At 39.7% G+C, this 27,075-nt stretch overlaps 1 protein-coding gene across 1 annotated transcript; it reads right to left on the bottom strand.

Moving 5' to 3' along the window:
- Positions 1–5,015: 5,015 nt before the first annotated feature.
- On the bottom strand, positions 5,016–10,074 carry LOC132570149 (proteinase-activated receptor 1-like). Its single transcript, XM_060236580.1, has 2 exons — positions 9,025–10,074; positions 5,016–5,096 (listed from the first exon to the last, which is right to left on the bottom strand). Exons 1-2 carry the CDS (start codon positions 9,916–9,918, stop codon positions 5,016–5,018), a joined length of 975 nt encoding a protein of 324 aa, XP_060092563.1. The 5' UTR covers positions 9,919–10,074.
- Positions 10,075–27,075: the final 17,001 nt, after the last annotated feature.

Genomic DNA, 27,075 nt, shown 5'->3' with positions numbered 1-27,075 from the left:
TTAGCTCATGTAGAAGATGATCTTCCTCTTTTTCTATCTTCTTCCTGGCACCTAGTCTTTGTCCTGGGTTTCATTAAACAAATGCTTGAGTGGTCTGGCAGGATCCATGCCTGGATAAGCTTGATGGCCTTATGTAAAAGTTGAAGCAGCAGTAGGATATGAAGTCAGGAAAACAAGATGGATTCTGGTGGTGCTAGCCTTTGGTTCATGGAGACAGGCTGGAAACTGTTTGCTTGTACAGTTCATGGTGGCATGGCTTCTTTTAGCTGGCAGCACTTCTGTAGTTCTGGCTAACACCCATCCAGATGTAGAATGCTGCTGCAAAACTGAGGCTTATAGTATCCACATAAGCCTTAGAAACTGTAAGCAAAGTCCACTTCTTAGAGCAGATATGTGAGAGTCAAAACTCCAGGCATCCTGGCAACCATACTGGTGATCACGATGTTCATATGTATGAAAAGTAGGGGGCTTTCCTTACAAGGTGGTGTTCCTCGGCCTATAAGGCTTACGTGCGACCTTTTATTAGGCCTTGAGTGACTTGGTGTCTGTTTATTGTTGGTTCTGTTCTTGTTTAACTGTTTTCTCTCTTTAGATGCTGTTGCTCCTGGCCAGAGGAGCCGAGTTCTCGTATGCGGCCATGGCCACATGTTTTGGGCCGCTCATCAGGCTCAGAGAACTGCGGTTGGCTCTCAGCTGGGACTCAGCCAGCATGTGTGTATTGAATGGCGGGGGCGCTGGGGCCTTCAGTGGCCGGGCCTGCTGCCTTTGGTGTTTAAAGACTGTATGGGTCCTCCTCCTCAGGTTTTAATTGTTCACCTGGGAGGTAACGATCTGAGACTCTTAAAGGGCAAGGCCTTAGTTTGGCAGGCCTGTTACACCTCAAACAACCTTTTATTGAGGAATATTAATATTTCTTAGCTCAAAATGGTAGGCCTACGAGAGGTGAGGTGTACAGGATCTATGTCTATGTCTACGGAGATAGACCACTGAAAATCCTTTGGTTAATAATGGATTTTATTATAGCATAGGTTTTCAAATAGTTACATCCCAATCAAACAATTTCAAGCATACAAGAGGAATACAAAAGAGGTTAGCTGAATCAGTATGGATGGGGGAAAGTGATACAATACCTAGATCTTTGCAGGGTAGACTCAGTCAGAGGAAATACAAGGCCTCTGGAGGGAGATTTCTCTTGAGAAGAGGGGTGGGGTGAGGGTAGGAAGGGGGTGGAGGAAGGAGAGGATGAAGGGATTCCCTTTTTCCTTCCTTTTTTCTTCTTCTTCAACCATCTCACCTGACAGGTGGGGTTGCCTGTTTTCTAGGGTAAATTACGTCACATCACTCAATTAACCTGCTGTCTTGCCCTGAGGAATAACAGACAAGCCATTTATTTGTGTTGGAGGTTTCTTGGGTCATTCTTATTTCTTTAACAGGACTTTAAAGGTTGCCAAAAGAGTGGAGGAATTTTTATAGCACTGCCCACATTTGTCTCTCTCTGAGCCCGGAACTTTTTCATTCCCAGGAGCAGAAAGATGGACGCTTCTCAACCTTCCAGCTGGCCACATGTTGTTCTGGCTTGTGAACCAGAACCACACCACAGCCTGCTTTGGGCTAAGAAGGAACTGGATTTTTCTCCCTTATGTGCAAGAGAGACCATTCCAATTCAAATGGGCATTGCTGTGTCATATTTAATATTCTAGGGTTACATTGCAATATCACATTCCAGGGGTGCATGGCTTGGGAATAAGTACAGGGGTGTCTTCCTGGATATCACGCCCGGGATGATTTCGAGCACATTCGGGAGCGATGGCATGGAACCACCATAATTTGGTCAGCCATGCTACCCCGCCTGGTGTGGCGTTGTGCTTGGGACCCTGAAGCTATAAAAAGGGCCCGGTATAAGGCTAATAAGGAGATCAGGAAGGTGCTGGGAAAGGGATTGGGCCACTATTTGCCCCATCCGGACATTTTTTTGAAATTTTCTGACCTCTACAGAGGGAATGGGGTCCATCTCTCGGAAAAGGTTAATATGCTTCCTGAGAGATTTGCAGAAAGGGTTGCTGGTGGCTTTGGGCCTCCCGGTGGGCACTAAGCCCTAAGTAGAGACTTGGCCTTAGTAGTGGCAGGTTTTTGGAGTTTAGGGCACTATGCAGCTAGGGGAGGACTGTGAAGCATCCCCCTTTTGGGGAATTTGGGGTCTGGCATGATCAGCCTTTGGGTTTAAAGACCCGGGTTTGGAGAATGCAGACTGTCTGGGAGGCTCAGCTAGAGGGTGCCTTTCTGACGAGACGTGCGTCTGGGTTTGGGCCCTCTGGTGCGTGCCTCCCTGCTGGGCCTGCCTGGAGGGAGCTGAGTAACACTCATCTCCAGCTGGGGGACTCGGTCTCTCGCCCGTTAATGGCAGGGGAGTGGCCGCGGTGACCCCTAGCCCTGGCCAGGCCGCTGGTGGGGTACCCTTGCTGTTTATTAGAATATTGAATAAAGTGGCCCAATTTTATACCAATACTCTGTGTCTGACTCTTTATTCCATCCTTGGGGAGCAAATAGTTACTGGTGTAGGCAACATGACAGAGATTTATATAATCATGTATGGCGTAGAGAAAACTGACAGAGAGTAAAGCTTCACCTTTTGAACTCCTTTGGGGATTGGGGGAAAGCTGGGGAATGAGAGGCCCTTTCCCAGAGCCATTTTTTGTTCCCTAGTCTGCTCTGGGTGATGCAGAAGAATTGTCAGAGTTCTTTTTTAGAAACTGTATAATAAACTTCTTTCCATACTTGTCTCAAGAAACAAGAAACAATATAATCATGTTAATCTATGCACAAAAGATAATGCAGCTAGAGAATGTGGGAAGATGCAGTTGGCAAATGAATGTGCGATTGGCAGATGTAGTTCTGAGTTTGTGATGCTTGCTTCTTATTTTCCCTTATATGGAGAAGAAACTTGAAATGTGCTATGCTGAAGAGCACAAACACAGCCTTTTCATCAGTCTAGGACCACAGCTTCCGTCCTGTTTGCTGCCTTCACACAAGTAATGTTACTTCTAACTCCTCAAAAACGTTAAAAATTTTAGGTCTACAACTGAATGTCCTGGAAAGTTAAAATGTTCCACTGTTTTTTGAATGTTGTGTTTTCTGATATCAGACTTATGTCCATTAATTCTTTGTCAAAGGTGCTGGCCTGTTTGTCCAATGTAGAGAGTGGAAGGGCACTGTTGACATAAATCACATTAGAAGATGAGCAGGAGTAGGAACCTGAAATGGTATGAATTGTAAGTTGTAGGTGACTTGGTGCAAAACTAATTTCAAATTACAAGAAGGGTTTATGGGACAGTGAAGATGTTCAGGAGCCATCTTAGTGGAGTTTTTAAATGCTTAGCTGCTTTGGTCTGACCTAGCAGGGACCTTCTTATGTTCATATGTTAATGTAAACAACATTAGGTGATTCAGTGAAATATACAAAATAATGTAGCTATATGCTGTGCATGTGTTTACCCAAAGTTCAGTGGAGACTGATGCAAAGAAAATGTGCACTGGACTGTAACTTTACTATTCGGGCGCCATCTAGTGGCATTCTTAAATCCTTATATGCTCCAGGAATGTGAAAGGAGGCTCCAAGAAGTAACACGCCATGCTGCTGATCTTGCCCTTCATGGCTTTGTTTTAGAACTCAGTTGGCAGGGCTGAGAAAGATCAAGAGAGAGGTCTGGTCTATACATACAGAAGAATCAGGTGACACAACATGGACTGTATAGTTTCAAACCAGAGGGTGTAATTTGCAGTTCTGCTGTATACACTGAAAACCCCTTGCAAGTAGATGATGACATGTATAGTAGAAAACACACTGGGACAGAACTTCTCCCCACAATAGTCTGGAGATTTTCAATTGTAGGATCTTTGAGGGAGTATTGTCACAGAATTCCCCAGGTGCAGTGGTTCACTTGTTGGAAACAGGGTCTGTGATCACACACACTAAATAGTGCACTTTCAACCCACTTTTAATGCACTTTCCAACTGGATTTTACTGCATGAATTAGCAGAATCCAGTTGGAAAGTGCACTGAAAGTGGGTTGAAAGTGCACTATTTAGTGTGTGAGATTGCAGCTACGGAATCTGGTCCTGTCCTACTTCACAGCGGTGGACGGCAGAGGGCAGTTCTTCATCAAGATCTCTAAGCCCCTGGGGAAATATTCTCTCAACAACTTGGTCACATCGATGCAACCTTGTTGTGAAAGGGAGGATCAGGGCCTTCCTCAAGAGCTGCAGAATCTTATCTTGTAAGCACTCTTGCTGCTCTCACTCCTAAAGGCACAAAGGCTCAAAGAAACAGGCTCTCATCCAAAGCGGAATGTATCCAACAACAGACAGCAAGCAATTTAGAAGCAATCCTGCACAGACTTCTAGATTGTGCCAGGAAGAAAAGACAAACATAGGTACAGACAGTCCTATGTTTGAGTCCAGACACACCTTTAAGATCAACAAAGCTTTTGTATGCATGAACACTTCTTCAGACAGAGTACATTTCTCCAGTAGAGCTCACCTGCAGTGGGTAGAAAAGAACAGACTGACAGAGCAGGGTGGACTCTCCTGTGCAGAAGGACGATCCCTTGCTGCTTGTGGGGCAGTCATTTTATATTCTGTTATGAAAAACTGCCTTATGAGACTACTATGCATCAGAGTAATCATGAAAAATTATATGTTCCGTACATGTTGCAAAAGTCTTTGGTATGATAAGATGGTTGGACCCTCCTTGGGTCCTTATGAGACCTTCGGAAACTGTATGTTCTCATTGTGCATGTCTCTGAGTTCCTTGTTCTCCTTCCAAACAACTGACCTTCAGGGTGATAAGCCTGTCTACCCTGCTGTCTCTCAGCTGGTGTTTAAAATAACACTGTTTCAGAGAAAGACTACAGGCATTAGCTTCTTAGAAAGACCAAGAAGGCTTAGAGGATCTAAAATGGCCTTGTTCTGGACAATAGGGGAAGGCCTAGAAAATGCAGGGGGAAGCTCAAGAGAATTCAGGTTTGGTTTTCATTTCTAGCACACTCAAGTCCATGACATGAGGATTCTGCTGCCTCAAACTGCTGCATGTGTAGACCCTACATGAAATAAAGCCACACCAGGTTTTGGACACTATTTAGGTCTTGGACATTTTCAGGCTGAAAGCAGCCATTGGCAAGTGGAAAAGATAGTCAATCAGCTTGCCAAGTTTGTGATCAGCTTGCCAAGTTTTTCCAGAGCCATCTGTTCACACTGGAATCCTTTTTTCAGCCTGCTAGAAATCCTTGCACAATTTCAGGTAAGGTTCTACATTCCATAGACATTTATCAATAAAACAGAGATATCTTATTGTCACCAGCAGTACTGTTTATTTCATTTTGATCTTACATTGGCAGTGTATTTTATCATACATCCATAGAAAACAGTTATGGAATTATAATCAGGTTTTAAGGGGTTGCTATTGGCCAAAGCACTTAGTAGGGAAGTGTTAATGGAAACTCAGGTACACCTTAACTCACATTCTGTCTGCTATTGGAAATCCTTCCAGCACAGTTCACCAGTTTTTGAAATATCACCAGGCACTGCCCATCCAACCAGACCTTGCTTTTCTTACTGAGTGTCAAGATGACTTATACAATATTTTAAAATTTAAGTCAAACAGCACATCTAATAAATTGTGCAATATGACCAGGTCTAGGATTACAGAATTAGAAAACAGTACAAATAAAAGCTGTCTTAAGGCACGATGTACTATAAAATGATGCAGAAAATGGCAAAGGGAGAAGACAATGCAATAAGAGCAAAGTGATACATACAATTAAGAGTGCAATAGAGTACAATCCTATTTTGCCTTGGTGGCCTTGATGAGGACAGAAATTCCATAAACAAACAAACAAAACAGACAAATAAATAACATTGGCTTATAAAACCTCATCTTCTGTTGCACATCTGATTTTGAGCAAAAGCCTAAAATTTGGCTCCTGCTGCCCTGTAAAGAACTTTCTATATATAAACAGGGAGGGGGACCTGTGAGAGTTGCACTCCATGATATGGACAAGGCCTTAAAGTGGAATGCTTTAAAATGGGGCAATTTTGCATGGCCACAGTAGTGTAGAACTGCCATGAATGACAGCTCTAGGGATGCGAATTAATTTGGAAACGAATTTAAGTGAACTGAGGACATCCCTATATTAATTATTGCAACAAAACAAAATGAAACAACAGAACATTTCATTAGTTTCAATGGCATCTGGATAGAGAGCAGAGTGAGCATCAAAGGAGGTATGAAACTACCATCGTACCTTCCTAATAATTGAAGTGAAGTACATCTTGTAACAGGGGAGAACTGTACAGAAATGTTTGCAGCTTTCATTAATGGTTCACCCTTCAATACTTGGGGAAAGGCCAACCTCTGCTTATTATGCCCTGCTGCCTTGTCTTGCTGAGGATGCAAGCTTTCAGTTTCTGTATCCCCACTGCCACTTGCTTTCCTATGTATTCCATGTTCTGTACATTCTCCTGAATATACTACGTTACTTCCCTTGGGTCCAGGTTGCCAGTTTTTGCCTGCCTGTTCTTGGCTTTCTTGGCATTGGCTTTCTTGGAATTCCACATGCCAGTCTGCAGCCAATCCATTGTGCTGATGCAAACCATGCCTTCTTGTAGATGTTAAAGGCAAACTAGTGTCTGCCTTCTTAGGGTAACAGGCTTATCTCTCTAATTCCTGTTATGTTGCCTGACTTGTTGGTGGAGCCAAGCCATCATTGTAGACTGTGCTGTCATATTGACCATCTTGGATGGTCAAACGCTACTAATTCTTTAAGACTGACAGTCTTTGGGGAATGCTAAATGTTTGCCAGTCAAGTGAAAAAATTAATTTATTGTAATACTGGAATCTTTTCTCCCACCTTTCTAAAATTTGACAGGTGTCTATTGTGAAAGGAGTACACAGTCCCTGAGAACATCCAAATAGAGTGGAAAACTGATCCATTATAAACAGAAATATATATCTATTGAAACTAGTGGAAATTAAAACAAATGAAAGTTAATGGTAATAATAATGAATGTAATGAAAATAACTGAAGCTTTTGGGATAAAGATGAGGGGGATTGCATATTTTTCCTATTTATGTTACATATTGGTACAAAATAATGGATAACGTGTCTCAAAACCACAGGACTGTGTGTGATAACTATCTAAATAATCTTATGATATCTTAGAGACAGAAATATATGAATATTGTTAGATGATTCCCACTTCCAGCAGCAGTGAGAAGTTCCAGAGGCTAGCTGAATTTGGTTTCCTTTCAGTTAAAGAGCAGGGAAGAGGTCTGGAGAGTTGTGACATTTCCTTTATTTATACAAATTGAATCCCTGGCATCTCCAATTAAAAGGACCAGGCAGCAGGTGATGTGAAAGGCCTCTGCTTGAACCACTGGATAACCACTGTCAGTCTACACAATACTGACCTTGAAGGACCAACAGTCTGATTCAGTATAAGGCAACTTCATGTGTAAGTGATGAATGAGTGAGAAGCAGTCTAAAACACTTCAGCCAGTTCATAGCATATTCTCTGTCCTGTTTCTCTCTTCTCCATACTCAAACTATAAAACTGGAATCTAGAGGACTTGTGCTTTATTTGCTGCTACAAACCAACATGCCTACCCATCAGTAATTAAAAATTATGTATCTTCATCACCTATTGCATAACTATCCTACAGTTCCTCCAAGGACTCAAGAGTTCAGGGCAGCATATGTTGTCTTCCTCTCATCCATTTTATGCTCACAACAAACTTGCAACTTGGCTTAGGCTAACAGAAATGAAGCGGTCCAAGGTTACCCAGCAAGTTTTATGGCAGAGTGGAGATTTCAACTCTCCCCAATCCTTGCATTTTTTTGCACATCACACAAGGACTTTGCATCACATGCATGATGGGACTTTAGTCCCCAAGATGCCACTAGCTCTTTTGTTTGCCACCACAGAACACAGGGAGAAGTGACTGTAGCTTCCCCCCTCCCACAGATTTCACATCTTCTAGCCACCCTCATGGAGCTAACCAGACAAATGGGGAATTTCCTGTTTCTTTAAATCTTATGCTATAATAAAATTTGTTAATCTTCAAGGTGCTACAGGACTCTACTATTTTGCAGCAACAGACTAACATGGCTAACTCCTCTGAATCTATGAATAACATCAGGAGCTTTTCTCCTAACAATTAGTACACATTGAAGAAACATCTACAGCCACTGAGAAACACATTCTTTTGTTGTACCTCCTCAGTCGCTTTAGGCACAGTAAGGCTGATTACAGACTGGCACTTTGGGTCGACTCAGAGACGCCTCTGAAGTTGACCCAAAAAAACCTTCCAGACGACAACATCTGGTGGCTGTCCTGATCATGTATTCACCCCGTCCTCAAGGCCGCTCCACCCACCTCAAAAAAGGCACCATGGCAAAAGTGGTGCCTTTTCGCTGGGGCATCTCCAAGATGGCTCCTGGCCATCTGGAAGGCTGGGGAGCACCTGAAGAGCACCCAGGGAGCCATGAACAGGATGCTTGAGTGTTCCAGATGCTCTCCAGGTGCCCACGGCCTGCCCGTTTTTCGAGCGCCATCCAGAAGCTCCAGGGTGCTCTATTTCCAGCCGGCTCTATTTCCAGCCATCTGTTATCAGCCTAACAGTCCCATTCTAAGTAACCAGACAATTTCACAACAATATCAATTGAAGACATCCACTACATTCACATCTCTAACATGCAAAAGTTATGATTTACAATTAGTATATTATGTCAGAGCCCTGACCTGGATGGTCCAGGCTAGCCTGAGCTCAGAAGCGAAGTAGCGTTGGCCCTGGTTACTACTTGGATAGGAGGCCACCAAGGAAATCCAAGTGTGGTACACAGAGGCAAGCAATAGCAAACCACCTTTGTTTATCTCTTGCCTTGAAAACCCTATGGGCCATTATAAATTGGCTGCAACTGGATGGCACTTTCCACCCACCACGTTGCCAGACTCATCATAAGTACATACCTTCACTGAATGATTCAAATCATTAGAAAAAGTTCCCATTCTACTACTGGTTGTCTGACTTCCTTTTCCAAGCTCAGAATGCTCTTTAAGGCACAGGAGCTTCTTGACCTTCTTTCGACACTCAGAACAAGCATAATAATAAATCAAGGGGTCAATGCAACAATTGATGGTGCCCATACAGATCGCCAGCATAATGGCATAAGAGACACTCTTCAGTGGTTGATCAGGTGGAAAGAAGAAGCTTTGCACCACCACTAAGACATTCGTTGGCCCAAAACAAAAAATAAAAGAACACAAGACAGCTGCAGACAAGAGTTTGGCCCGCCTCTTCTTACCAGGCTTTGTAGCAGTAATTTTAGATGAATTAAGTTTTTTTATAATGCACACATAGCAGGTGGTAGAAATTATTACTGGTATAAAAAAGAAGAAAAAAGATAATGCAGGAAAATAATAATGAAACATTTTCATAACAATAGATACATCGAGCACATCAAGGCAGGTAGTGATGTTTAACTGAGGGATTCTCTTTGTTTGTTCTGTGATAACCAGAGGTATAACCCCAGCTATGGCAACAAGCCAGATGACACAGCACACCACAAAGGCACCCCTGACCGTGCGCCATGACAGAGCCTGCATTGGGTACACCACTGCCAGGAAGCGGTCAATGCTTATCGCTGTCATCAACAATATGGAGCAGTACATGTTACAGAAAAAAGTGGCAGTGACAAAGCGGCACATTTCCGGTCCAAAGGTCCAGTGGTGTCCAGAAAAATGGTAGGAAATTTTAAAAGGCAACACGCTCGCAAAGAGCACATCAGCGGAAGCCAGGTTGAACATGTACACAACGGCTGGTTTCTTAAGCTTCATTTTGATCACAAACATAAAGATTGCCATGAGGTTCAGAGGGAGGCTCAATGCAACAACAAGAGTGTGCACTGCAGGAGCAAAGCGGGTCAGCCATACACTAGTCAGGTATCTTTCAGCATCTTCTGAGATGTTAATGTAAGTGGTGGTTTGAGTAAAATTGTTTGATTGATTTCCAGACTTCACTTTAAAAACAGTAATTGCATGGGAAAAAATCATAACATGTAAAGATGAATCTGAAAGAGAAAGTATTGTGTGAATCAATTATAGGAATACTTAAGCTTTTAAAAATTAATCCATGTTGATAAAATTGTTATACCTTCTCAGTTTGGGTTCCTCTATTATTAGGGAGAAGAACATCCAAAATGCCTTGTTCTATATTCCATGCCTCTTACATTGACAAAATTGAGGGGGTTGTAAATAATAAATAAACAGTACAAATCTAGTTCTTTGAGAAACGTTTTATGCCCAGATTGTATTTTAGTGGACGAACATGTTATCTTGCATATAGAAGTTCCCATGTTCAATGCCTGGCTTCCTCAGTGAGTGATTCTGCATGTACATTTCCAATATGAGGCAAAAAACTGCTTCCAAGGTCTGGCACACAGAGAAGGCAGACGCCCCTCCTACCCCTACATCATTCAGAGCCAAATTGGGGCCCCGCAGACCTTTAAAATAACGTTCATAGTAGCTGCTGTGGCCCTGACCTGGATAGCCCAGGCAAGCCCAATCTTGTCAGTCAGAAACTAAGCTGGGCCAGCTCTGGCAAGTACTTGGATGGGAGCCCTCCTTGGAGTGCCACAGAGAAGGAGCTCCAGGAGATCAGCCAATGGAGCAGCTCAATGTGAGCCAATAGCAATGCAGCCTTTTTGGGCCAGCATAACAGGAGACAAAGGACTTATACATTTATAAAAACCCTTGATAAAGAACTCTGGCTTGAAACAGGACTATATATATAGGATAAATAATCCACTGGGTTTATATTGTGGACTATACTGCCTGGCTACACATTAGAGAGTTACCATTTTCCACTCCATTGATATAGTGTAAATTATTGCGTATTATGTATTTATTGAGCTCAATAGCATTTGTTATAGATGGTTAACAGAACCGATAGACACATAGTTTTGTAATATATTGTTTATTATAAGTACAGCTTCTCAATATACAAAGTAAAATTCTAAAGTTTACATTTTTCATATATGGTGTTTGCTAGTTTGTTTTTTGATAGGAGAACAGGGCAGACTTTCTTCAGCCAACTCTCTGAGTATTCTCCATGCCCCAGTAGGGATCAGTCACCAGAGGTCACCATGACTTTCAGGTACACACACACACACACGCAAACATGTGTGCACATAAAAAATACAAAAAAGCAGCTATTGTGTGGCTTCATGGAAAGCAAGTCAGGTCAAGACAATTTGGTCCTGTCTCATCAAAAAACATAATATGAGTTTGGCCCTCATTTAGCATCTCTTGGTGAAGACATTGTTCTACTTGAAATGCCTGCTGCTAGTTGGAATAGATATCAGTGAGGTAGATGGATCAGTGGTTTTACTTGGCACCTGCAGCTTATCATGTTCCGTTCACTTTATGTCTACTATACCTTCAATTTGAATTCTACACATTAGCAAAAAGTCTACTGCCAGCACAATCTCAAAAAGTGACACACTTCTACTGACATCAGTGAGCTACAAAGAATTTAGCTCTCCTTAAGATTGCTCTGTGAGACACCTACACTTTGTTGGCAGAGTAATTAACACAGCAAAGGTGCACATCCTGATTAAAGAGTAGATAAAGGTTTATTTAGGAATTAACATACCTGATAGAAAAGAGGAGAGACAGAGATAGGTTCCTAAGTACATTTCTTGTTCTCTCTACCCGTAAAGCATTTCAACCTCCAAAGGAACTCAACAGGGGACCTCATAAGAACATAAGAGAAGCCATGTTGGATCAGGCCAATGGCCCATCCAGTCCAACACTCTGTGTCACACAGTGGCCAAAAAAAATTATACACACACACACACACTGTGGCTAATAGCCACTGATGGACCTCTGCTCCAGATTTTTATCCAACCCCCTCTTGAAGCTGGCTATGCTTGTAGCCGCCACCACCTCCTGTGGCAGTGAATTCCACATGTTAATCACCCTCTGGGTGAAGAAGTACTTCCTTTTATCCGTTTTAACCCGACTGCTCAGCAATTTCATCGAATGCCCATGAGTTCTTGTATTGTGAGAAAGGGAGAAAAGTATTTCTTTCTCTACTTTCTCCATCCCATGCATAATGTTGTAAACCTCTATCATGTCACCCCGCAGTCAACGTTTCTCCAAGCTAAAGAGCCCCAAGCGTTTTAACCTATCTTCATAGAGAAAGTGTTCCACCCTTTAATCATTCTAGTTGCCCTTTTCAAAGTAGCTGTTTTTTTGCAAAGAAATTTCAGAAACAGACTGGAACAGGTTATTGAATTAGAAGTTATTACAGCGCTCAGGACAATGGAACTCTAAAGGCTTAACAGAGATATTGTCTTCTTTTATCAGTACACATGCTAAGTCACTCAGTTCTCACTTATACCCAGAAATTAAACTTGTTGGCCTTAAAGGTGTCACTGAACTCAAATTTAGTTCTCATGCCTGTTGTTAACATCTTTATTATCTGTATGCCAATTTGCTGCTATTTATATATCATACCAAATGTGTCATTCCAATCTTAGCTGTATTTATTGCTGTATTTATTGCTCAGTTACTTATGCATCTTGACTCTAATTAGCTTTTCCTGGCAATTAATGCCCCCCATCTGTTTCAATACACATGCAACTACACTGCTTATACCATGTTCATACATCTCTCATGTCTTGCTTATGCCTCGAACTGAATTTTGTTGATCTTGAAGGTATCACTGGACTCAACATTTAATTCTCACATCTGTTTGTTAACTCTTATATGTATATGCTAATTTACTGTCATTCACAGATCTTAACAACTGCTTTAATTCAGTCTCAGCTATACTTGCCCAGTTACTTATGCATCTTGATTCTAACTAGCTGTTCCTGGCAACTACCCCCACTTTTCTATTTGTAATGGTTGTGTGTGCGCACACAAAAGTTTGAATAAAACTTTTATGGTATTACAGGTGCCACTGGACTCAAATGTTCTACTTCAGACCAACATGGCTACCAGCTTTAATCTACATCTCTAGCTGAGAGAGAGAGGGGGTAAGATTGAGTGTGGCACTTCCAAGAAGAAGGGGGAAATTGCCCTGAGAGTAGTAATCTGGGGACAGACAAGGAATGCCACATAACAGCTCTGACCTCACAATCCTATCTAATTGTCTTCTTGCTGCCCCCTGCAGGGTCTTCTTCTCTTCTTTGCACACCAAACATTGCCTTTTCCAACACACTTAAACTCATTTCCTGAAATGCACTTGCAAGGCCTCATGTTGTACTCCGCTCTGAGCCCCTATGAGGAACGGGCAGAATATAAAGAAACAGATAATAATAATAATAATAATAGAACACACACACAACATTCTATTATATATGGTGAATATGTAAAAAAACAAGACTATATTGGATAGAAATCCATGATGAAATGCAAAAGTTATTAAAATTTAAGTTTCCAATGAACCCTCAAAGTACGTTATTAAATGCCTTACCAAGTAATATCATGAGAATATTTTATTTTTATTTTTAATTGAATTTATATCCTGCCCTGAAACTGCAGTCATTTAAAAATAAATGCTGAATTTGCATAATCACAATGCATCCATGAGTTAGTTAACTATTTAACTATTTAAATATATGATAACAGCAGAAGGATAACATTAGCGATAAAATGGAAGACAGAGAAATGTCCAGAACGGATGACATGGAAGAACAAATTAAACAAATATGTGACAATGGCAAAACTAACATCTTATATCTTATACACATAACAGATCAACTTTAGATTCCAAGAAAAACGGAACACATTTTTCAAATATATAGCTGATAATCAGGATTAAATCACTAAGGTGGAGAAAGATAAGAAAGTCAGGTAACATGCTTATAAAATGAATTCTTAGATATGAAGTGATGAGGAAAAGATATAAAAGTAAATAAAAGTATAAAATTAATAGCATATATATACAAGTTTTATGTAAGCAAGCAAGCAAGCTCTGATTGACAACTGCAATTAGTTAGATTATTGTAGCATGTAGTTTATGTATATTTAGGTCAGATGAAGTAGTTGTAGAAGAAGTGATAGTCTAATATTATGTTTATGTCTATATAAGGTGATTGTCCATGTTTTTCATATGACTAGTTTCGTTTCGTATTATTATGGAATAAGTTATTTATTTTTTGTGTTTATAAAATAAAAAAATAATATAATGAAATAAAGCTTTGCCAAGATCACTAAACTGCATATTTCATTTTAGTTCTCTTTCAATGGTAGAAGACATCTTTACTATTTTCCCTTTACAAATTTCTTCGTCCTGAAACTGCAGTCATTTAAAAATAAATGCTGAATTTGCATAATCACAATGCATCCATATCCCAGTTTATGTAGCGCAGGAGAAGGAAGAGGAGGATATTTTCCCAGGATTGCCAAATGGCCAGGACTTGGCCAGGAAGAGAGAAACAGGCAGACCAGTTCTTCCCAGTCCTGTGGCAAAATCTCATTACCTAAATATGTACTGTCAAGTCACAACTAACTTATAGAGACCCCAGTAAGGGGATTTCAAGGTAAGTGAGAAGAGGTGGTTTGCCATTGCCTTCTTCTGCAGAGACTTCCTTGGTGGTCTCCCATCCAAGTATTGACCCCGTTTAGCATCCAAGATCTGATGAAATCAGGATATACCATGCCACCTTTCCTCTCAAATTTTCATTAATATGTTGTGAAGCAGAGCACAAACAATGATGTTATGGGTGCTGTGTGGACAGTTGTGCACAAAAAGGGGGCTTTTCTACATTAAGTACATTAAGCACGCATAGCTGGTCTTGAGGACAAAAGGAGATTGAGGAAGAATCGCACTGCTACAGGACCAACCCTAAATCAGACTTTTCCCTGCAGCCGCTGTGGCCGGACCTGCCTGTCCCACATTGGTCTTGTCAGCCACCAGCGAGCCTGCAGCAAACGTGGACTATTGCATCCTTCTTAAATCTTCGTTCGCGAAGCCAAGCCGAGAGATGAGAGAGATAACGAGACATTATGTACACAGACTTAATACACTGACATGCAAATGTTCCTAGAACAGGAATATTCTTACTGCTAGCCTCCCCTTTCTCTTTTAGTTTCATTGTCATTCTGTACAGCCATTAGAAATATAATGTAGTACAGCCATTAGAAATATAATGAGTGAAATTTCACTAAGAACTAAAGCAAAATGTGTGAGAACCATAACTCTCCCCCCCACCCCATGTACAAAAGCTGCAGATTTGAAATGATAGACACATTCTATTGTGTGGTACTTACTTTTTGCTCTTGCTGTGCTGAATAAGGTGCAGGATATACTGAACAAAAGAAACAACATCTGCAGAAACAAGTACATTTCTCTTCCAGAACTGATCTTTAGGTTGTGTTGCCTGGACTGGAAAAGCAGGTGGTAAGGACTGGCTTCAAAAGGAACTTGCCTTGCCCATCTAAATAAGGATGTACCAAACTCTAACTACACTTGACATTTTAACATCAGGCATTACTATTAGCTAAAAGGAAGAGGACATCTGGACCTAACCTCACAAATGAAAAGTAATGTCAAAAAGATAGTAATGGGTTTTAATTTATCCTTCCTGGCTAATCTCCAAATCATCACCCCAACACTCAGACAGTTCTCTAATTTATTTTCTTTTGCCAGTATGATGAATGACATCATGGTTGTAAGTGAAAAGATTGTTGCGGTTTGCTGCCTTTGCTGATGTTTTTCCTTAAAAAGCACTTTAAAAGATCTTGAAACACATTAGCCGTATAAGGATACAGATGTTTTTGTTGTGGCTACAAATTCTTAGCCGCCTGGATAGCTTGGCTTAACCCAAGCTTGTTAGAGCTTGGGAAGCTAAGCTTGTGGTTAGTATCTGAATGGGAGATAGGGTTGCCAGGTCTGTGTTGGAAAATACCTGGAGACTTTGGGGGTGAAGCTGAAAGAAGGCAGGATTTGGGAAGGGGCCTCAGCATGGTACAATTCCCTAGAGTCCACTCTTTAAAGCAGCCATTTTCTTCAGGGAAACAAACAACGGAGAGAACCACAGAATAAGCAATGATAACATGATAACAGAGTGTGGTCGAATTACTAAAAATACAATTTTAGCTGTTTCCAAAATGTATCTTTATAATTTTTATATGTTTCTTTAGAATTGTTACAAATTTATTCAGAATGCAACATGACAGTATTCAATTGATTCCTGTATATGCAATAAATTCATTCAGTTCAATACAGTGCTTGTGCTGTATCTCTTCTTTTTATGAATGGTGTCAATTCTGGAATCTTGTACTGGGTGCCATAATATATAAATATATAAATATAAATATATAAGTTTCAATGTTTTTATTGAAATAGAAAGGATCATACAAACATATGGTAAGTACAATTTTAACGAAAAGCATTATGTACCGAGACATGTCATATATTATTATTGGTGTACCACAACTAATGTTAAGATATGATCCAAGGCAATATATAAGGTGCAACAATTCAATTAATAACATAACCACAACAACTAAGGGAAAAAGAAAATGATATACTCAGGGCAAGCTGTTTATGTTAGGTCATTGGTTGACCAAAAGGGAAGGCTATTACAAGTAGAAACTTAAAACAACAAAAGATCTTTGTACGTTGTATTCTTGGTAAGAGAGTTAATATAAAATGGGTCACTATCTAGTTTTTCCAGAATAGGTAACCATATTGCAACATAGTTGGTGTAAGCCTGAAGGGGATCTATTTGATCTAAAGCAGCTTGAATTTTGTCCATTGCAATACGTTCCCAGATCTTAAGAAACCAGGAGTCGAGTGACAGGCAGGTTTGTGCAATCAACGTTTTTGCCATAGTTAATAATTTGATAATTAAAGATTTTTTGGGAGGAGTAATCTGTATGCCTGACCAGTGATTGAGAAATATTACCTCCAGAGTAACAGGGATTAGTACATTTATTGAAGAAGAAATATGAGCACAAATTAGTGACCAAAAAGGTTTGATTTTAGGACAGTCCCACCAACAATGAATGCAAGATGCTTTAAAGCCTCAGTTCCTCCAACAATCAGAGGATCCATGGGGCAATATATGAGAGAGTTGATGAGGCGTGTGGTACCAGCGAGCAATTAATTTGTAATTTTGTTGTGAGATGTTTATTATTTCGGATTGTAATGTCTCACTAGCCCAGATGGAATCCTACTGTTCTGAGGAGATTGTGATGTTACAGTCCTTTTGCCAATGGACGGTATAAGAAGGTGGTGAGTTTTCTAGTTTAGTTACAAGAATTTGGTAAAGCCGTGAGATGAGACCTTTTGTTTTATTTTTGCTTTTAGGAAGATGTAGGATCAGATGTTCAAAATCTGTCGAAGGACGGGAAAGGGATTGGCTTACTCTGAGATCCTGGAGCAAGTGCCTGACTTGGAAATATTCAAACCATGGTGAGGGTGTAGTCAGTTTTTGGTCTAGTTTGTCTTTAGGTAAGACTTGTCTTGAAGTGGAGAGGTCAAAAAGATAGACTTTTGAAGAGCTTCTCCAGATTTTAAAAGAGGAGGGCATGGGGAGGCTGGCAGCAGCAGCAGCCTGCCAAAAAAGCCCTGATTTCAACCACTCTCTATTATTTTCTCCAGGGGAACTGATCTCTGCCAGCCAGAGATCAGTTGTAAAAGTGAGAGATCTCCAGGTGCCACCTGGAAGCTGGCAACCCTTGGGAGATCATCAGGGAAGAATGGCAAACCTCCTCTGCTCCTCTCTTGTCCACAATAGCCTGGGATTTACTTTTATCACTGTGAGTCAGTTATGACTTGATGACCCATTATTCTTCTGAAATATTGATTTTCTTGGGTATGGAGGACATCTACACATAAGCCTAAATTAATGATATTCATTATTATTCTGAAATAGCCAGAGTTGTTTTTCAGTGCACAATGGCTTTTTGGTGTTGTTAATCTCATTGATCATTACAATGATGTCAAATTAAACTGACTTGACCAAAACCACCCATACTCCTATCTGAACAGCAATTTAAAAGAAATCTTCCTGGTCTCAAATACAACAATCTACATTCACTGAAGGTGAATGGGAATAACTCCATAGCTTGTAAAATACTATAACCATGATATAAGAAACAAAAGCAATACCATTTTAAATACTATGGCCCTGACCTGGCTAGCCCAGGCTAGCCTGGCATCATCAGATGTTGGAAATTAAGCAGGGCCAGCTCTGGTAAGTACTTGGATGGGACGAGAGACCTCTTTGGAACACCAGCAGCCAGGAGGACAGGGGCAGGCTTTCTTTTGCCACCTCTCTGAATAATCTCCAGGCTCCCAGCAGAGGTCAGTCACCAGAGGTTGCCCTTCCTGAAGCGAGTTGCTGTGTTACTGGAAAAGCTACCAGGGTGGCATGCTATAAAAGGGATTAAAAATTGGACATGCTATATACAAATATATAGCTATTGTATGAAATCACTTTGTTCCAACTTCAACAGTGTCTCATAGATCTATATCTACCGTGTAAATGATATTACAAATCTTTGAATGATTGTCAGGATCCTGATTCTTTCACACTGGCTTTTGCTAGTCGCTTTTAACAGCCTGAATACTCTTTCAAATCACAACTTCCAGAAACTCTTAATGGTGCTTTTGTTGTTATAATATTTCCAATAGGTTTTTCCAGGGCTTTTGTTGAAGAAAAAGCTCAACAGGAACTCATTTGCATATTAGGCCACACCCCCTGGCACCAAGCCAGCTGGAACTGCATTCCTGTGCTTTCCTGCTCAAAAAAAGTCCTTGGTTTTTCTAGGGAAGTCATCTAAACTTCATGACTAGGAACTGAAACAATGTTCAAACCTAGCACTTCATTCACAATGTTACAATGATTCACAAATATTATCAGTTATATATATGTTTGCTTGTATGTATTATACTATTTTATTGTATGTGCAGTGTTGCTTTCTAATATTGTAATCCTGTTCTATCACTTTGTTGGTTATATATGTGGCTTTGATTGCATTGTTTTAATTATGTAATCCACAGTAGCATGGATGGATGAAACTAAAATTTGAGCCACACTATAAAATTCAGAAATTGTAGTTTATCTCAAACCTGAGAGAGATCTTTTGACCAATAAAGGGCCTTGTGCCTAGGATGAAAGTTAAAGAAGTAGATAGAAGAATACACAGTACCTTTTTTAAAATGCTGCAATTCTGTTGGAATAGTCAACAAGGGCAGATAAACATGAACCACGTTTAAAGGAAAAATGTCAAATAGGCCAGGATGCTCTTTAGATAAACTTCACAATGGAAATTCTTTCTACAGATAAGATAAAAATCTACTGACAAGTCATTTCCTGGTACTATGTACTATATGGGATAAATCTGTTAAACTGTAAAAAGTTTGCACGTGTATTTCTGTGCACATTTGTAGGGACTATAGTGCAGATTCTCTGAATTATATTGTTGCAAAGCTACACTGAAATGCAGTTCTTTACATTCTTCATCTTGCAAAGGTTGTGTGCATAAATAGTACACTAATATTGTTGGGCATCTCCCATTTATTTGTATGTCAGATTGATTGCAATCTGTTATGCTCGACATTTTAAAATATTCTATGGAGACAGAAATAGGAGAAGTGTGTTGCTGCCATTAGGTCTTGATTAAATTTGGTTCAACTGGATGATCATGAAATGATTGTTCCAGCCAGACTGCTGAGTGACATCAAAGCTGGACTGTACTGCATTATCTATTTTTCACTAAACCAAGATGGCAAGTGGTTCCCCAAATGGCAACACTCCCTCTGAAGGTGCACAACAAAAATTCTTAGCTGATTACAAAATCCATTAATGTTGTTACATGGTCAATGATGAGAATGTAGCAACTTCAAGACAAGTTTGACACAATTACTAGACTATCAGGCTTGGTCATGACTTGTCAAGGTTCAAATTTTCACTCAGCTATGAATCTCACTAGGCAATCTTTGGCAAGTCTTGCCAATCTTTGGCAAGTCTCAGCCTAACTCACAAGGCTCTTTTGCAGATAAAAAGTATTATTTGGAGGATGATACAAATATTACTAAATGCTGTTGCAGTTTTTGATTTGCTGCTAATAGTTAATAATGCATGTTAGGTCAACAGTATACCTTTGTAGTATGTAATTGGAATACATCCAGATACAATTATCCTCTTCTCACATCAAGATCATACCAGCAAAGGGTTCCAAGTCCAACTCAGGAAATACCTGGAGACTTTGGGGGTGGAGCCCAGAGACTTTGGGGGTTGGGCCAGGAGACTTTTCCATTCCCTAAACAAATAAATAAAAATACAGCAGTGCAGTTCCTCTAAATATACAGTAGTCTTTATTTCCTCATCCTCTTTTTTACCTTCAAAGGCTTTTCCAGCTGCACTTCCACTAAATGAAAGTAAAAAACTGTCATACCCTCTGAAGTCCCTTGCCATGGCTTTATTAAGGGACACACAACACACACACTCACAAAACAGCCAAAGTTTGCAAGCCCACACTTTTGTGATCTCACTGGCCCAATTTACTCACAAGAATTGCTGAATGTAACAGTCTGCTATATTTCAATCAACTTCTTCAAACTAGCACAGGAAAAGAAACAAAGGAACAATTGTCTAAGGGTTGGAGTTTTCATCCCACAATCAGGTTTTAGTTAACTCTTTACTTGCTATTTTTCTATGCAAATGACTTCCAAAACAAATTGAGGGAGTGTGCTGTCTCACAGCTTCACACACTCACTGGGAAGAGCTACCTGGCTCTGGCTGTTCAACTATCCCTGTCCAGCTTTCCTCCGAGATTTAAAGGCAAAACACAAGCAATTTTAAAAAAATATTCCCATATCCAATACCATTCAGAAACCTATATTTCTCTAAAAGATTTCTTAGGTTCACTTATACTTGCCACTGTATCATTATCATTACATCATCTGCATGTAATTAAACTTGAAACACTGTAAAGTTCTTACAATCTTTCTTCCCTTCAGACTGCTCTTGCTAGACTACAAAATTCCCTCTTGAACAGAAAGCTTAAACTCTTAAAATATGGTTAGCCCATATAATCCAATGCATGACAGCATCTAAAAAGATCAAAACATATTTGTTTGTTATTCCTCCTAGCTTTACATTAATTATCAGATCAATATAATTTTTAAAACCTCCTCTGCATAAAACCTGTTTGATCTTCATCTATTTACCAATCAAGTTGGCTACACTAAGATTTTCTAATTGGTCTTGGAATCTTTACACAAACTACCCTCTGCTTTGAAAGCTTACCAATAGAGAAAGCGCTAAAATATAGCTCAGAGGCAGTCCTGAAAGCTACATAACTTCACAGCTGGAGTGACAGAATATCTCCTGGATATACTGGTTAATGGTTATATTTTGAGCTTCATGGAGGGAATTTCTTATTTAAATGATTTACACCTACCAAAATGATACCTTTGCAGGTCAGAAGACCCTGTAGAATGGCAAGCACACCCTCCCCCTTGTGCAAGTGGAAGCATCCTCTGCTGGTGCTTGTGACATCCAAATTATTCTGTGCTCATACTGAAGAGTTTCTTGTAATCATAAAATGAGGTCGGGTTGAGACCTCTGATCAACCAATGACGGGACCGATGTGGCTTAAAATGGAAGGACGGAGGATGTCTGATCAGGAAATTCGTTGTATAAAACCTGTGGAGTATAATAGCAACATGTTATAGATGGATTTAATGGTGAGTGTGACCACGGCTGAGTATTGTTTTCAATTTCTTTCTTTGGCCCTGTTCCTAATTACTGATAAACCCAGAAAGTGTTCTAAAAGATTTTTCCTTATGAGAGCAGTGAATGGCATTAGAGTAATACCGTAAGTGAAAACACTTAATGTGGTTTGTTGCCTTGAAATAGTTTCTAGATCTTTCTTTTCAAGAACCATTTTCTAAGAACAAAATATTTTTGAGACTGCATTAATATACAGAAGGCTTTGCCATGGTTTTGAACATACTATTTCCATTAAAAAAGGTAATCCTTATTAAGGAGCTAAAGTTATTCTTCTGCAGTGCTTAGAGCACTTTCTCAAAGTACAAAGTGCTTTGTTGCTATACTAATTGATTGTCACTAGACCTCTCCCAATATGACAACATTTCCACTACATCAGAACTCAGGTCAGTTGCGGTTACATGTTTCAGTTTCTACTGTTGTGACCCAAGGATATGAATGGACTTCTTGGAGGAATTTGTCCTACCATTTTTTAAATTAATGTTTATTCATTGTGGTTTATTATATAAGGACTTCCCAGCCAGGGAGAAGGAAATGTTTCTGGGTCCAGTTAGTTGAACAGCTGTCACCCAGTAGTGATGATAAGGTATGAAGAAATGCATTTTACTTTGGAAGTTCGGACTGTACAAAACTTTCACCCTGAGTTTTAAAAAGTTCTTGTATTTCTTGACAGAGAACAGACAAGGGGGAGGAACTGGTCTACAGCCTCACCCAACTAGGTTTTAGAAATGCTAATAGCAGACCTGGCTAGAGAAAATGGTTAGCTGGTCACACTTTTCCCTAAAAAAGCTGACACCTAGCCATGAATAGAGATCTAGAAAACTTAAGATGCTAGAAAGACTCAGTTACAAACTTCCTGAGGAATATAAGAATATTTTTAACCTATAGGAGGTAGGCAGACAATAATTCCTACAAAGGCCATGTTGTGGCAGTGGATGAACCAAAAAAGAGAGAGAAGAGCTCTTTGGAGGGAAAGAACAGGGAGTGCAGTTCAGGTGGGTTGTTCTGCCACATCCCCATTCAGGGCAAAGTATTCAAGACGATGGTGTCCATCTTAGCATTAGAAGGACATGGAAACAAATTTGGGTGGCACGCATATATGTATTATGGTAAAAGGAAAATGGACGGCTTCTTCTCACACCATTATATAAGAAGAAATCTGTTAAATACGTGGATAAAATATAAAAAATATGGAGATGAGAGAAAGCCGTTGTGGATAGTGCCAACGGAAGTAATAAAAATATATGCTGAAGGTGAAGGAAAGTGGTTATCATATGGTCAAATATTGAAATTCCAAGGTGGTAAAATCAAGTTAAAGATGGAAGAATTAAGTAACAAATATGATTGGTTTCAAATTCAACAAATTAAGAACTTGGTGGAAAGTGACATTAAAAGTGAAGGAATAAGAAAAGAGCAAATTGAATTGGAAAAAGTTCTGCTTGGAGACAATGAAAAGTTGATTTCAAAACTATATAAACTATTACTGAAATGGTCTACTGAAGATGAAGTAGTAAAATCTCAAATGATAAAATGGGCAATTAATGTTAATAAAGAAATACAGATGGAAACATGGGAATATTTGTGGAAGAACTCTATGAAAATTTCGACATGATATAGTATCAAAGAAAACTGTTATAAAATGATGTGCAGGTGGTATATGACTCCTAAAAAGCTAGCAAAAATGAACAATAAGATGCCAGATAGATGTTGGAAATGTAAAGAGCATGAAGGTTCCTTCTACCATATGTGGTGGACTTGTGAAAAAGCGAAACAGTTTTGGCAAATGATTCAACAAGAAATTTCTAGAATCTTGGGATATGAATTTAAGAGAACTCCAGAGACTTTCCTATTGGGATTACAAATGGAGAAATTTCCAAAAGAAGATAGAACTGTTATTTGGTACTTGCTTTCAGCTGCTAGGACATTATATGCGCAGTTATGGAAGCAAGATAAAATACCAGAAAAATGGGACTGGATTGTAAAAGTTATGTCATGGAGTGAAATGGACAAACTGATAAGAATCTTGAGAGACTATGAGTTAGAGAGATTTAAAAGGGATTGGGATAAATTTAGAAAGTACATAGAAAAAGAATGGAAAATAAAAGGACACTGGGTGATTTTTGAGAATATCACTTAGGTTTTCAAAAGAAGAAAGAAGATGAATTATAACAACTGGATGGCACTTTATAAAGAATAAGAAATGGTGTTTTCTAATTTCTTTGCAAAATGATATATATATATTTTTCTTTTTATTTCTTATTATTCTTTTAAAGTTAAAGATACCTTTTGATATTAGAAGTTTAGGTAACTGACACCGGCGGAAGTCAAGATTTGGGGGGAGGGGAAGAGGGGAAAGTGTAATTTATGGTGAAGGTAGTAAGTGTTAATATTTTATTAGAACTGGATATAATTATCATATATTACCAAATAAAATTGTGTTTAAACGAGAAGTACTTTTAAATGTTCCCAGGAGAATAAATACCCAGTAATTAAAAAAAAAAGACAATGGTGTCCATCCAACTCTAGATTTTGTTGGATGAAACAGATTATTTGCATTAATTTTGATCTGTCAAGAGGTCTGTTTTGGGGTCTAAAACTGCCTTAGTCACATGGATTACCATCACTGGAAAAGAGATTGGGTAAATTTAGAACTGTTGATTCTCCTAGATCACTCAATGATGTTTGATATCATTTAACATGTTATCTCTCTCAACAGGTTGATTATTTTTATCACCTCACAACAGTGACTTAATTGATATCTAGTTGACTAGTAACAAGATTTTCTAGGGACAGTTGCTTGGCCTTGTGACACTAATGCTTTGGGTTCTACATAACTGTTCTGGGCTTGGGTAACCAACCTACTACTTTAAGGACTGCCTACTCTCATATTAATGTACCCAACCATTGAAATCATCTTCAGGGGCTCTTCTTTGGGTGCCCCAGCCAATGAGCTGTAGCCAGTGAACTGGGAGCAGAACAAAGCTTGCAGAAGGGGATTATACCCATCATCCCCTCCTGCTGCAATCCACTAGAGCAGGGGTGTCAAACTCATTTGTCATGCGTGCCAGATCTGTCATAAATAGGATATGGCCAGAGTGCTGACATTTGTTAAACATACCCAGGAAAAAAAACCTCAGGAAGTTCTATAAAGGAAAGAAGTACAGGTCTCTAGACCTGCAGCCCAAGAATACATGTACCATGTGGTGCAGGTTGAACAAATATGAAGAGTCTGAAGACTAAAAAAACGTGGAAAAAGTGCCTGTACTCCTCTTGGAAATATGCCGTGAAAGCATGAGCTCCCAGTGTACATTTGCCCTGGTGGTGTTAGTAAAATTGCTGGGAGTCTCCTCTTTTGATGGCAAGAGGATAACCCTGGTAGAGCTTAGGAGGGATCTTTTACCACTTTACAGAAGTCCAGTTTCAGAATAAAAACTGCAAAAGTAAAATAGATTAAAAATGTTTACTTACAAAAATATGTAAAGATATAATCATACATTCGAGCGATCACACACTCACAAACAAGAGGCTAGGAAAAATAGAGATGTAATGTAATGTAATGTAATGTAAAATTTTATTTATACCCCGCCCTCCCCCGCCAGAGCAGGCTCAGGGCGGCTTACAACATTTAAAATGAACAATACAATAATAAAACATTAAGAACACATTAAAACCAATCAGTGATTAAAACATTCCTAGACTAACAGTGGCGGTAAGCATTATTAATTTAGCAGTAAGCATTGGTACCATCATTAATGAACGCCTGTTTGAAGAGGGCGGTCTTGCAGGCCCTGCGGAACTGATCTAAGCAGATGATTGATAGGGATTTTAAGGAATTATTGCAGAGGGTGATACTACCTTTCCAGGTGTGGTCCATGGATCCATGAAGCAGAAGACATGAATGTGGAAAGTGACCCAAACAGAGTTTGGGGGTGCAAGTCTGTGGTAGGGTAAGACGAGACACACTGAACTGGCAGATCACTTGGCCTTATATTACCAAATTTGTGTCTCCAGGCAATGGTATCAGGTGGGTTGGGATAGATGGCTTGTATGCCCGTTCCAACTCTGTGATTCTATGATTATCAAATATGTGTTCTTATAATACATGATGAATTGTTGGTCTCCAAATTAGATTTATATGTTGTAGTGTAAATGTAGTTGTTTTGAGAATTATTAACTGTACTAAACATTTCAGAAGCCTTAACTATCCCATTTTTAGAAAGTTCTGAGGAAGATGTTGAGAGTTTCCTACAAGTAAGTTTTGCAGCTGTTAAGTATAGTACTGTATTGTGACATTCTGGGGATATAGCATATTTTACATGATACCACCCAGCTTTTATCTTTATAACATTCTTGTAAGGAAGGTTAGTGTGTCAGATAGTAACTGTCCAAGGGTCACCTAATCATGGAAGGGATTATTTTAATAAAGTCTACTGGGTCAAAGTCTAATATTCTATCCAGTACATTACATTGTCTCTTTTTCATGTGAGCCTGATTATATTCAGGAATCTGTGGTCTAGTCATGTGGAATTCTGCAAAGCTTTAAACTCTGGATGCCTTTGTAGCTATCAAGTTTATCCCAGTGGATAGGACAGGATGAACACACTTGTTCTGTTTTTATGTAAAACGAGATGGGACTAGCTGACAATATAATTCTGTTCAATCATCATTGCATTCCCAAAATTGAACTAATCCTTTGAGTTATAAACTTTACTAGTTATAAGATCCTTATCTATCCAGGTTCTGATGCTGTGATACTTCCTTGCCAAAGAACATATTGACCTCATGAGATGAGGATTTGAACCTGTCTTTGCATTCAAACTGAAAACATTATACACACTACAGCTTACTATTCCCCCATAACAGTGTTCTTCAGGGAAACTGTTGACTATAAAACTGGCTTCAATTGATATTATAGTTATGGCATTCTGTAAGTGATGTTTCCACCAAGGGCCAGTTCTAGACTATCTGGCATCCTAGGCTTCCAGAATGCCATTGTTTAAGATTTCCCTTCAAGAGTACCTTTATAGTTATGATCAATTCCGCCCCCCCCCTGCACTTCCCACCCACTGTGTATAAAAGGGCGTGTTTGGAGGAAAAAACCAAGACAAATCCTTGCTTGCTTCTGAGATTTTGTGGTGGCAGTGGGCCAGGGCACAGTTGGAGGGTGCCCACCAGTGGCCCTGGTGCCCAGTGGCCTTTGTGCTGCTGCTGGGCAGGCTGGGGGATGCAGCAGCATTGGTGGCGAGATGAGCAGGGTGTTGGT

The sequence above is a fragment of the Heteronotia binoei genome, chromosome 4, assembly GCF_032191835.1.
Source record: "Heteronotia binoei isolate CCM8104 ecotype False Entrance Well chromosome 4, APGP_CSIRO_Hbin_v1, whole genome shotgun sequence".
NCBI lineage: Eukaryota > Metazoa > Chordata > Lepidosauria > Squamata > Gekkonidae > Heteronotia > Heteronotia binoei.
The sequence above is the reverse complement of the archived record's forward strand: the minus strand, read 5'-3'. Positions and strand labels throughout refer to the sequence as shown.